General features: G+C 37.8%; 1 protein-coding gene across 20 annotated transcripts in view; it reads right to left on the minus strand.

The window, feature by feature from the left end:
- sei (seizure) overlaps nt 1-14,011 on the minus strand; it is a 668,222-nt gene that overhangs the window by 92,874 nt on the left and 561,337 nt on the right. For 11 of the 20 annotated variants that reach the window (XM_053786177.2, XM_053786160.2, XM_070084825.1 and 8 more), the window contains one exon: nt 3,796-3,828. The exons of 7 other annotated variants lie outside the window; for them this stretch is intronic. In XM_053786177.2, the coding sequence (XP_053642152.2) occupies nt 3,796-3,828 (33 nt within the window). Of the gene's footprint in view, nt 1-3,795; nt 3,829-14,011 lie in introns of those variants that run through there. 2 more of the 20 variants (XM_070084823.1, XR_011391992.1) reach the window with 2 other exon arrangements.

The raw sequence follows: 14,011 nt of genomic DNA on the forward strand, positions 1-14,011 counted from the left end.
CTTCCAAGCATACAATCGGAACATTTCATATTATCACAGCCTTTTTAGTGATTGCACCTGCAAAATAAGTCACCATGGGCCCAAGAAAGCTTCTAGTGCCAACCCTACAGCAAAAAGGGTGAGAATTACTATGGATATGAAGAAAGAGATCATTGCTAAGTATGAAAGTGGAGTGCATGTCTCCGAGCTGGCCAGGCTGTACACAAAACCCCAATCAACCATCGCTACTATTGTGGCCAAGAAAACGGCAATCAAGGAAGCTGTTCTTGCCAAAGGTGCAACTATGTTTTTGAAACTGAGATCGCAAGTGATAGAAGATGTTGATTGTTATTGGTATGAATAAACGAAAAACAGATAGCAGGAGATAGCATTTCTCAAGCGATCATATGTGAAAAGGCTAGGAAGTTGCATGACGATATAATTAGAAAAATGCCAGCAACTAGTGGTGATGTGAGTGAATTTAAGGCCAGCAAAGGTTGGTTTGAGAGATTTAAGAATCGTAGTGGCATACATAGTGTGATAAGGCATGGTGAGGCTGCCAGTTTGGACCAAAAAGCAGCTGAAAAATATGTGCAGGAATTCAAGGAGTACATAGACAGTGAAGGACTGAAACCTGAACAAGTGTTTAATGGTGACACTGACAATGTTGTGAAACACTTTAGGAATGTCATAAAGGAACGGGAGGTACAGACCTCTATGGGCAGATATGTTGTGCGACAGAGGTCCAGTGACTCTCAAGCTGGTCCTAGTGGCATTAAAAGAAGAAGGGAAGTAACCCCGAAAAAGGACTTGCCACCTCAAGTCCTAATGGAAGGGGATTCCCCTTCTAAACACTAAGACCATCAATACACTCCCCTCTTCCCATCCCATCAATCATCACCAGATCTTCAATAAAGGTAAGTGTCATGTAACTGTGTATGTCTTCTTCAGTTTGTGTGTATTAAAATTAATATTTCATGTGTTAAAAATTTTTTTTTTCAATACTTTTGGGTGTCTTGCACGGATTAATTTGATTTCCATTATTTCTTATGGGGAAAATTAACTTGACTAACAATTATTTTGACTAATGATGAGCTCTCAGGAACGGATTAATAGCGTTAGTCGAGGGTCCACTGTACATGTATTCCATTCATTTTAGTGCTTGCAAGTGCTAAATAAGCTACCATGGCTCCAAAGAAAGCTCCTAGTGCCAAGCCTTTGGTAAAGAAGGTGAGAAATATGATTGAATTTAAGAAAAACATCATTGAACAATATGAAAGTGGCATACATGTGGGCGAACTGGCCACACGCTTATTTGTGAAAAGGGTAGGCATGACGATTTGGTAAAGAAATTGCCTGTAACTAGTGGTGATGTGAGTGAATTTAAGGCCAGCAAAGGCTGGTTTGAGAGATTTAAGAAGCGTACAGGCATACACAGTGTGATAAGGCATGGTGAGGCTGCCATAGGTCTACATAGAGGCTGAAGGACTGAAACATGAACAAGTGTTCAATTGTGACAAAACAGGCCTCTTTTGGAAGAAAATGCCAAAAAGGACCTACATTACTCAGGAAGAAAAGGCACTGCCAGGACACAAGCCTATGAAAGACAGGCTGACGCTCATTTTCTGTGCTAATGCTAGTGGGGATTTCCTCCTCCAGTCTTCCATACACTAAGAAGAATCGCCAATAAAGGTGAGTGTTATGCTGTTAATGTTTCATTCATCATGTCCCAATGTATTTTTTATGTACTACATCTATATTTCATGTAAAAAATTTGTTTGTTTTAATACTTCTGGGTGTCAGGAAGGGATTAATTGTATTTACATTATTTCTTACGGGGAAAATTGATTAAAAAAATCGTCTATTTCGATAATAGTCCCACTTCCAGGAACGGATTAAGGACGATAATTGAGGGACCACTATATATACTATATATATATATATATATATATATATATATATATATATATATATATATATATATATATATATATATATATATATATATATATATATATATATATATATATTTTTTTTTTTTTTTTTTTTTTTTCAACAAGTCGGCCATCTCCCACCGAGGCAGGGTGACCCAAAAAAGAAAGAAAATCCCCAAAAAGAAAATACTTTCATCATCATTCAACACTTTCACCACACTCACACATTATCACTGCTTTTGCAGAGGTGCTCAGAATACAACAGTTTAGAAGCATATACGTATAGAGATACACAACATATCCCTCCAAACTGCCAATATCCCAAACCCCTCCTTTAAAGTGCAGGCATTGTACTTCCCATTTCCAGGACTCAAGTCCGACTATATGAAAATAACCGGTTTCCCTGAATCCCTTCACTAAATATTACCCTGCTCACACTCCAACAGATCGTCAGGTCCCAAGTATCATTCGTCTCCATTCACTCCTATCTAACACGCTCATGCACGCTTGCTGGAAGTCCAAGCCCCTCACCCACAAAACCTCCTTTACCCCCTCTTTCCAACCCTTTCGAGGACGACCCCTACCCCTCTTTCCTTCCCCTATAGATTTATATGCTTTCCATGTCATTCTACTTTGATCCATTCTCTCTAAATGACCAAACCACCTCAACAACCCCTCTTCTGCCCTCTGACTAATGCTTTTATTAACTCCACACCTTCTCCTAATTTCCACACTCCGAATTTTCTGCATAATATTTACACCACACATTGCCCTTAGACAGGACATACATATATATATATATATATATATATATATATATATATATATATATATATATATATATATATATATATATATATATATATATATATATATATATATATATATATATATATATATATATATATATATATATATATATATATATATATAAGGACAGTCTATTACTGGTCTTACATTATGCTCTTATTACGGTTTACTGCATTATGGTGTGGACTTAGTTTATGCTGAGTATGGAGATCTTACACACAGTTGCAACACAATCGTTATTTTTCAAAAAAATTGCTCTTCATGTTCCAAAGGTTTCTGTCTCCTGGATATACCAGTATGGATTCCTCCTTTAACAGTTGCCTTCTCTGTCTCAAAACAGATTGTATGATTCCAACTGCCCTCCATCCTAGGGTCTCACAACAGAAATTTCCATCTTAAACCTTGAAAAACTTACTTCTGATTTGCAGGAGTCCCAGAGAGTGATTATCAGTATGAGTTGACACAGAAATACAGCTTTCAGGGTTTAAGATGCAGTTTTATGCAAGTTATATATATATATATATATATCAGTCTCAGATTGGACATTATAAAGGCACATATACATTTAATAATAAACAAAACACTTGGGCAAAGAATAAACCTTAAAATTTTTTAAGCATAGCAGCAATTATATAGCTGCCAAATAAATGGGATTATCAGCTCAATATATCCACTCAGAATGTCAGTGTACTGGGTGTAGTGGTGGCGAAGGAAGAACTAAGGGTAATGGAGGTCTTTGGTAAGTGTTGGGAGAACAATTATCAAATAACAAATTACTATAAAGTTTTCAGATATACAACTAATAAATACAGGTGCATGATAAATGATCAGTGAATGAAAGGGTGGACAAAGGGTTGCAGAGGAACACAGCAACCAAAACAAGTACCAGAGTAGGGCAGTACAGTATATGCAGTACAGTACATGAAAGGGTTAAGTATATGCAGTACAGTACATGAAAGGGTATAAGACATAAGAAAAGAAAGGGTTAGGGTGAAAAAATAAATCACTGATCAATGTAATTATTGGAGCATGGGATCTGGTTTAAGGGCTGCTCCTACTGAGAACTGCTTACCATAACCTGGGGATACATCCGTTGACCCAGCTGCTGAGGTGTGGAATTAACTCAAGTTTAGACTAAAACTTTCAAGACCTACTACACAGCACATCATGCTAAATTATGTCTATCTCAGGTATAGCACATCACACTAAACACCAGGATATAATCAATAATCTCCATAACCTCTAAGTGATGGATCACCATTAGCATATAGAAGATATAAATGAAATAACTGGCTATAAATATAAGAAAAATTCTGAATTCTGCATCTTGCCCCATGTTGTTAAAGATAATATTTCATATCAGAGACAAACTCTTTAGGTACAGAAGCATTTTAAGCAAACTGTGATCCTTCTGAGAGAAGATCATTTTAAGATAACTGTGACCCTCCTGAGAGATTATTTGGAAATTACATAAAATTAAGTTATTCCTCTTAACTTTTCACACAAACAGAACATAAACTTCAGAATAGATGAACTTATGGCTACAAATATGTAAAGTAAAAGGACACAAGTGCATCTAATGTGACATTTTATTGTGGCAACGTTTCGCTCTCCAGGAGCTTTGTCAAGCCGTTGCAAACAGTACATGGACACAGAGGGTATATGTAGGCTTAGAGTGAGGTGCAATACTAGTGGTAGTAGTAGTAATAGTGATATAAGTTGTAGTAGTAGTAGTAGTAGTAGTAGTGATATAAGTTGTAGTAGTAGTAGTAATACAGTATGGTAGAACAATTAACAAGCACATTACAGAGGATGAACTTTGAAACAGGCCTTCTCTAATCCAGCCTCCAACATAAATATCTAACCTATTTTTATGTTACCCAAGTAATAGCTTTTATATCCTTTTACTCATGTGCAAGTTAATTGTTCTACCATATTGTATTACTACTACTACTACTAGTACTACAACTTATATCACTACTACTACTACTACCACTACTACTACTACTATTACAACTACTACTACTACTACTACCACTACTACTACTACTACTACTACTACTACCACTACTACTACTACTACTATTACTACTACTACTACTACCACTACTACCACTACTACTACTACTACTACCACTACTACTACTACTACTACTACTACCACTACTACCACTAGTATTGCACCTCACTCTGAGCCTATATATACCCTCTGTGTCCATGTACTGTTTGTAACAGCTTGACAAAGCTCCTGGAGAGCGAAACGTTGCCACAATAAAATGTCACATTAGTTGCACTTGTGTCCTTTTACTTTACATATTGTCGGTAATTCTACGAAATGGCTACAAATAGCTCTGCTTCAATGAACTTTTGTTATCAGAAAATCAAACTGGTTTAAAATTAAAACAAGTTAACAAAAAATAATTAAGAGATGATTGTGTCCTTATATAAATGTGTCCATTATAAAAAAATTAGTCCTCATGCAAATGCCAACATTTAAATTTATTATCAAATAAATGTGTCATCAGACAAATGTGTAAACTGTGTCATCATACAAATGTGTAAACTGTGTCATCATACAAATGTGTCCTTGTCATACAAAGACATCTTATATATACTCATATAAACGCATCCAGATACAAATCTATCATACAGGTGTCCTCATATAATTGTGTTCACATACATGTTGTTGTCATATACATGTGTGTCTACAATCATTCTTTTATTAATACACTCTAGCTGTTTCCCCACCAAGGTTGGGTGACACTAGAAAGAAAACACGCTCACCACCATTCATTAAACAGCCATCTTGCTGATAAATTAGACACATATGCAACTCTTGGGTATCTTTATTGAGGAAACGTTTCGCCACACAGTGGCTTCATCAGTCCATACGTAGGAGAAACTTGAAGAACAGAAGGATAGACTGAACACATTGACTCAAAGTTGAGGGACTGATTACCTCATTCTCCTTCTGTTCTTCAAGTTTCTCCTACGTATGGACTGATGAAGCCACTGTGTGGCGAAATGTTTCCTCAATAAAAATACCCAAGAGTTGCATATGTGTCTAATTTATCAACATGTCGGTTCTCTGAACCATTCATCTACAAACCTGTCAGACACTGCAACTTCTTGGGATCTTAATACTTAGGAATTCTTCGCTTGCCTAATTCTTGGGCACGACCTACTTCCACATTGAACAAATGTGACACCACCTATGACTGCTGCACCTCTCCTGCCATACGGTTTATAAGCTGCTTCTCCGCTCATACGCCGTATTCTATTCAAGATTGATAGACTGAACACATCGACTCAAGGTTGAGGGACTGGTTACCTCATTCTCCTTCTGTTCTTCAAGTTTCCCCTACGTATGGACTGATGAAGCCACTGTGTGGCGAAACGTTTCCTCAGTAAAGATACCCAAGAGTTGCATATGTGTCTAATTTATCAACATGTCGGTTCTCTGAACCATTCATCTACAAAGCCATCTTGCCAGAAGTGTTTGGACATCACACTTGCAACTAGATGTACTTTGGTCACTTCACTGTCCAAGAAAAATATCCCCATATTGCATAACCCGTCCCCTGTACATGAATGCAGTCAACAGGAATAATGAAAGGGTAGTTATAAAATTCTAATGCAGAAAATATAAAAAATGAATGTGTGTATATGTATGCATGCATGTATATGCACTCTTGCATATGTACTCACCCATTTGTGGTTGCAGGGGGTCGAGTCACAGCTCATTTCCCCGCCACTTCACTGGTTGCTACTAGGTCCGCTCTCTCCCTGCTTCAAGAGCTTTATCGTACCTCTGCATGTGTCTATGTGTACACATGCATACAGACCAACAGTTTCATATCAGTGTAAGACTAAACATTGCCGTGAAGAGGAGGCTGGAGACAGTGGAAATGTCACGTTTGAGAGCAAAGTTTAGTGTGAATATTATGCAGAGAATTTGGAGCACTGAGATTAGAAGATAGTATGGCATTATGAAAAGTATAATTCAAGTGTTTTGGCCATTTAGAGAGGATGGAGAATAATAGGGTGATGCAGAAGTATATAAATCCAGATTGGAAGGTAGGAGGGGTAGAGGTCATCCTAGGAAGGGTTGGAGGGAAAGGAGTAAATGAGGTATCCAGTGCTAGGGGCTTGAACATCCAGCAGGCTTGTATGAGTAAGATGGATGGGAGTGAGTGGAAATAGGTGGTTTTTATGGCTTGATGTGCTGTTGAAGTGTGAACATGGTAACATTTCTGAAGGGACTTGGGGAAACTGGTATGCTGGCCTCGAGTCCTGGAGATGAGAGGTACAGTACCTACACTGAAGGAGAGGTGGTGAGGATGTTGCAGTTCAAGGGAAGGTCACTGGAACTGTGTCAGCAGTTTATTTTATGCTATAACTGCATGTTTACTTGGTTATTACATCCTCAAATGCATTTGTCTTCTGTACTTGTTTTTCTGGTACTATTAGTATGGTGAGTTCCCATACAATTATGTCTCTATGTACAGAGTATTATATAACTACGTCCAAATACATGTGTGTCCACATATGTATGTATGCATGCTTATACAAATGTACGAACATGTGAATGCACTGCATGCAAATGTGTTCACATACAAATGTGTTCACATACAAATGTATCACACAAATGCATCCTTATACAGTGGTACCTCGAGTTTCGTACAGCTCCAAACTCAAACAAGTGCTTTTGTAAGTGTATTTTTGAGGGTCTGAAATGGACTAATCTAATTTACATTATTCCATATAGGAACAAATTCGCTCGGTAACGGCACTTGAACAGCTTTCCGGAACAAATTATGGCTGAAACTTGGGGTTCCACTGTACAAATAAATCATGAGGCCTCAAACAAGTATATTAAACATTTTCTTTTTAATTCATTCACTGTCTCCCACTGAGGTGGATGACAAAAAAAAAAAAAAAAAGAAACACTTCCCGCTTCATTCATTCAATAGCTATTTGTGCTAAACGTGTGCTGACATCACAGTTCAAACGACTCTTTCCCCTCCTCCTCCAGAGTACAGGTACTGTACAGAATGTATCATACAAATGTGTCCCCATACAATAATTCATAAAAAACATGTTCTCTTACACATGTATCATATGCATATATGTCCTCATACAAATTTATTCTTACATGTATCATACAAATGTTCTCATACTTGTAGCACACAAATGTCTTCATGTAAATGTGTCCTCAGACATGTCATACAAATGTCCTCACTAAAATGTGTTCTCATACACATATCAACCATACATCATGATTAAAAAAAAATCCCATCTAACGAATACTGTTCATTAAGAGGGATGTAAGTTTCCCCATCTTCAAATAACATTTTCATTTTTCCACTGTAATCTACCCCGTCCGTAATTACTATCGCATCTGATCAGATTATAGTAGATTATAGTGGAATAATGAACATGTTATTAGAAGACAGGAGAACTTACATGCCCCTTAATGTTTTCTAGATACAGTGAAACTTGTATTATCCAGCTAAGCCAGGAGAGAGAGCACATCAGGTATTGCTAACTAGTCACCTCGCTACATTAAACTAGGTTAAAGCTACATAATATACAGTACTGCTTTTTGTGCTCATAACATCAGTGTGCCCTTAAGACCACTGTAAATGTAAGCAAAACCTCAATAAAAAAACTTCTTGTATATATATTTTGTGTTCTAATTGTACTATTCCTAGAAAAGGTCTACTTGAAATGCTTTGCATTTTGGGCAGTCAAGTACCTGACTCAAGTACAAAAAAAAACTTTGTATAACAGATATATAAAATAAAAGGCAAAATCCACTGGATGAATTATATGTTTAACTTCTTTATTTTCAATGTTTATTGCAATATGACTGTAGAAGGATGGGAAAACACCAAATTATTTTCTGATGTTGATACAGAATTATAAATTGGTAAAGATACTATCAAAATTACCTGATACCCACTGATATTGATACTGATACCATCAAAATTGGCCAAAACCACTGATAATGATACTGATGGTTTGGTACACCCCCATAACTGTAAACTGTGAACAGTACTATATTAGGTACCCAGTAATAAACCAGTGCTTTTTTTCTATATTTTTAAATTTTTTTCTGACTTAACAGACATTTGAACAATCTCCCTTATCAGTCCATTATATGGGGGGTTTAGTTTTAGGTCCTACTTTCAGTATATCCAAAATGTTCTGCATAACCAGAGACTTTCTGAAATAAATATTCTCTAATTTTGTAACAATTGTATATGCTTCAAAAATAAAATTATAATATATATTTTGTTACTCATTTAAAACAATACACTTATAAACAACACTATCTTGTTTTCATGAGTAGTTACCTTAATTAACAGTGCAGTGCAAACATCATGTCTTCATACTGGTCTTCATTAGATAAAATAAGTTACTCTATTATGGGACACTTGTTGGCCCCAGAGGTGGGGTATATGAAGAGGATGGAGTAAATGGAGAGAAGTAGTCATAGGGGATAAAATAAATATATGGAAGGGAATCAACAGAGTACAACAAATGGAGTAGCTGGAGAGAGAATTAATGCAGCAGATTAAGTATATAAAGTGGATGGATTATATAGAAGAACTGAAGTGTATGGAAGGGATGAAGTTGGAATTGATGCAACAAAAAGGAGGGGATGGAGGATTTGAAGTGGAAACAAGAGATGAGGGAAAAACGAAATATAGAGATGTAGGGGATGAAATAGGTGCAGATAGAGGGGTTGAAGTAGATGAAACTGAAGGAAGAGACAGGAGGATGGAGTAAACTGAGGAAATGGAGTAAAGAGATGATGCAGAGGATATGAAGAGGCTAAAAGCAAATAGAGGGGATGGAGCATATGGGGGTCTGTAGTAAACAGGGGATGGAGTTAATATAGCAGATGGAGAAGACAAAGGGGATGGGGTAGAGTGGAGATGGAGATGAAATTGGAAGAGATGAAGTAAATATAGAACTGAGGGTGGAAATACAGACTGAATTAAAAAGGGATGGAAATGTGGAAAAGGGTGATAGAATACATGGAATTGAAGGAGATGGAGGAGTGATGGTTCAGAAGCTATTTCAAAAAACTGATTGAAGTTTATTGTTTGGATGTTGTTATGAGAGAAAACACTCTGGAACAAGTAATACTGGCAAGTAATAAGGTGAGTGAACTCCACTCTGGACCCCCAGACATAAGTAACAACTTTCTGGACTCCCAGACATGACTGACAACCTCTAAGTCTTTCAAATATCCCTCAACAATGGGTGTAATGGGTTGGAAGCCTTTCAAACGTGCCTCAACATGTGGTGTAGAAGGTTGGAAGCCTTCAAACGTGCCTCAACAATAAATGAAGAGGTAGGAAGCCCTTCAAACATGCCTCAACAACTGGTGCAAGGGCTGGAAGCTCTTCAAACATGCCTCAACATTGGGTGTACAGGTTTCATCATCAGAATAACTTTCTAATTATGCAACAATGACAGTAAGAGTGATGTCAGTAAGAAGTAGCTGTATCATAATCTATTGTCCACCTGGATCTATCATTTCCTGAATTAGTATTACAGTACTTTCATGGAGAAGTGATAAATCTGTTAGGGTCATACAGTACTGGGTAATGGAAGGCAATCAGATTTGATCCAAGAAAATGGATTCCTTGGATGAAGAGGCATTTCAACAGCATCAAGGTGACCCATCTGAAGGAATTATTTCCTGAAGAGCTTGACAATGCATTATGTATCATAAGTCTTCTAGGAGTTAACTCTTTCACTGTTGCTCCGTTTACAGGCGACGGAAAACAATAACAGAGTGGCTAAAAGAGGCCAATGTATCTGAAATGCGTAGGGAGTCACTGGTCAGAGAAATAGCAAACATCGAACTTAAGCTATAGGATTCTTATAGGATTCAGGAATCGCGGAAAGAACTAAGAGCCATAAATGAAATCGAAAGAAACCCGAAGTATTTCTTTTCTTATGCCAAATCAAAGTCGAGAACAACATCCAGTATTGGGCCCCTACTTAAACAAGATGGGTCCTACACAGATGACAGCAAGGAAATGAGTGAGCTACTCAAGTCCCAATATGACTCAGTTTTTAGCAAGCCGCTAACCAGACTGAGAGTTGAAGATCAAAATTATTTTTTTATGAGAGAGCCACAGAATTTGGTTAACACAAGCCTATCTGATATTATCCTGACACCAAATGACTTCAAACAGGCGATAAATGACATGCCCATGCACTCTGCCCCAGGGCCAAACTCGTGGAACTCCGTGTTCATCAAGAACTGCAAGAAGCCCCTATCACGAGCTTTTACCATCCTATGGAGAGGGAGCATGGACACGGGGGTCGTCCCACAGTTACTAAAAACAACAGACATAGCCCCACTCCACAAAGGGGGCAGTAAAGCAATAGCAAAGAACTACAGACCAATAGCACTAACATCCCATATCATAAAAATCTTTGAGAGGGTCCTAAGAAGCAAGATCGCCACCCATCTAGATACCCATCAGTTACACAACCCAGGGCAACATGGGTTTAGAGCAGGTTGCTCCTGCCTGTCTCAGCTACTGGATCACTACAACAAGGTCCTAGATGCACTAGAAGACAAAAAGAATGCATATGTAATATATACAGACTCTGCAAAAGCCTTCGACAAGTGTGATGATGGCATAATAGCACGCAAAATGCATGATAAAGGAATAACAGGAAAAGTTGGTAGATGGATCTATAATTTCCTCACAAACAGAACACAAAGAGTAGTAGTCAACAGAGTAAAGTCTGAGGCGGCTACGGTGAAAAGCTCTGTTCCAAAAGGCACAGTACTTGCTCCCATCTTGTTTCTCATCCTCATATCTGACATAGACAAGGATGTCAGCCACAGCACCGTGTCTTCCTTTGCAGATGACACCTGAATCTGCATGACAGTGTCTTCCATTACAGACACTGCAAGGCTCCATGCGGACATCAACCAAATCTTTCAGTGGGCTGCAGAAAACAGTATTGTGTAACAGTATGAAGCTCAACGATGAGAAATTTCAATTACTCCGATATGGTAAACATGAGGAAATTAATCTTCGTCAGAGTACAAAACAAACTCCTTCCACAAAATAGAGCGAAAAACCAACGTCAAAGACCTGGGAGTGACCATGTCGGAGGATCTAACCTTCAAGGACCATAACATTGTATCAGTCACATCTGCTAGAAAAATGACAAGATGGATAATAAGAACCTTCAAAACTAGGGATGCCAAGCCCATGATGATACTCTTCAGGTCGCTTGTTCTATCTAGGCTTGAATATTGCTGCACACTAACAGCACCTTTCAAGGCAGGTGAAATTGCTGACCTAGAAAATGTACAGAGAACTTTCACGGCACGCATAACGGAGATAAAACACCTGAACTACTGGGAGCGCTTGAAGTTCCGAACCTGTACTCCCTAGAATGCAGGTGGGAGAGATACATGATATATACACCTGGAAAATCCTAGAGGGACTAGTACTGAACTTGCACACGAAAATCACTCAACGAAAGCAGGGGTGTCACTAGCACGTTAAGAGACAATACAATAAGTGTCAGGGGCCCCGAGACTGTTCAACTGCCTCCCAGCATACATAAGGGGGATTACCAATAGACCCCTGGCTGTCTTCAAGCAGGCACTGGACAAGCACCTAAAGGCAGTAACTGACCAGTCGGGCTGTGGCTCGTACGTTGGAGTGCGTGCAGCCAGCAGTAACAGCCTGGTTGATCAGGCTCTGATCCACCATGCATGATGAGTAAAACAAAACTGTGACCAAGTGTATGGTTTAAAATAGCAAATTTGAAGTGTTTTCTCAGGTGGCTTTTATGATTTTATTGGCTATTTCTTGGTATCATTTGATAGAATGGAAAAGACACTACTGAAATAGAGATGATTTTGATTGGTTTCAGAACTGAAAGTAGCTTGAAATTGAGCTCAAAGTATCAGAAATTTTCAAGTTTTGCTGATATTCCAGAGGATGGGTAAAGCCCCCCTACAACCCACAGTCTGTTTTATGGGTTTTTGATATGTCTATGTCTAATTAAATTATGAGGATGCTACAAACCATCACCAATCTTTCCTGGTTAATTTTATAATCTGAGAAATAGAGTAAATCTTCTATTTTTGTCTGACTAAGAATTCAAAATGAAAGGCAAGTGTTATACAGGAGAAGCCTGGAGATGTGACTAATGAACAGAGGAAATGCTTGTGCTCATTTGATAGAACAGAAGGCATACCAGTGAAATAGCTAAACATTTGGTCGAATGGAACAATGGAATCGGCTTAAAATAGAACTCAATGTGGGCGAAATCTTTTAACTGTAAATTGTGTGGAGATCACTGACTTTGTACCTGTGTAATTCTATAAATTTTCCATCAAATTTTGTACTTTTGGTATGACAAGAAGAATAACTGTAAAAGCCTTCTTGTTAAAGAAAAAAAAAAGATTTTGAGAGCCCCTGGTCTCAATGAAGTATTATTTATACAATTATAAAGAATGAGGAGACACTAAAAGCTTGTGCAATAAGTATCCTAGGTTGTGACCTCTTGAAAAAATGACATACAGGTCACAATGACTAAATAAGACAGAAAAATTATTGAGTGAGTGGACTGAATGGAAAACCAGGAAAGATGCACTACTTAATTTCCTCATAACACACCATAAAATGGTATGTGATAAAGAAGGAAAACCTAAACAAGACTGTGTGTTTAGTTCTGGCTGGGTCCAAAAGTTTTAATCATGCAATCAGCTGCATAATATTAAAGTTACTGGTGAAGGTGCACCTGCTGATCACTCTGCTGCCGAGACTTTCCCTCCAGAATTGAAAAAAGTTATTTCTGAGGGTGGCTATAAGTCAGAGGAAGTTTTCAATGCTGCCAAGATGTTTTTTCGAAGATGCTGTCTACAACTTGCATTAGCTAATGAGAGGAGTGTACCTGGATTCAAGGCAGCAAAAGAGCATTTCAGTTTGCTTCTGTACGGTAATGCATCAGGTGATTTTAAGTATAAGCCTATGCTTAATTAACGATCCAAGACTCCCTGTTCTTTAAAAAGTACAGACAAAAGCATTTTGAAATTATTTGGAGGTCTAACTCAGTCATCTAAGCCTTATATATTGACTGGTTCAAGTATCAATTTATTCCCAAAGTCAGGTTTTACTTGCACAACAAGAACCTTGCATTCAAGATTCTTTTCACTCCTAATAGTTCTTGTAGTCATCCTGAACTCTTAAAGGATGTGCATGTGTATGTTAAAATTGTGTTTTTAC

Source organism: Cherax quadricarinatus, chromosome 14 (genome assembly GCF_038502225.1).
Source record: "Cherax quadricarinatus isolate ZL_2023a chromosome 14, ASM3850222v1, whole genome shotgun sequence".
Taxonomy (NCBI): domain Eukaryota; kingdom Metazoa; phylum Arthropoda; class Malacostraca; order Decapoda; family Parastacidae; genus Cherax; species Cherax quadricarinatus.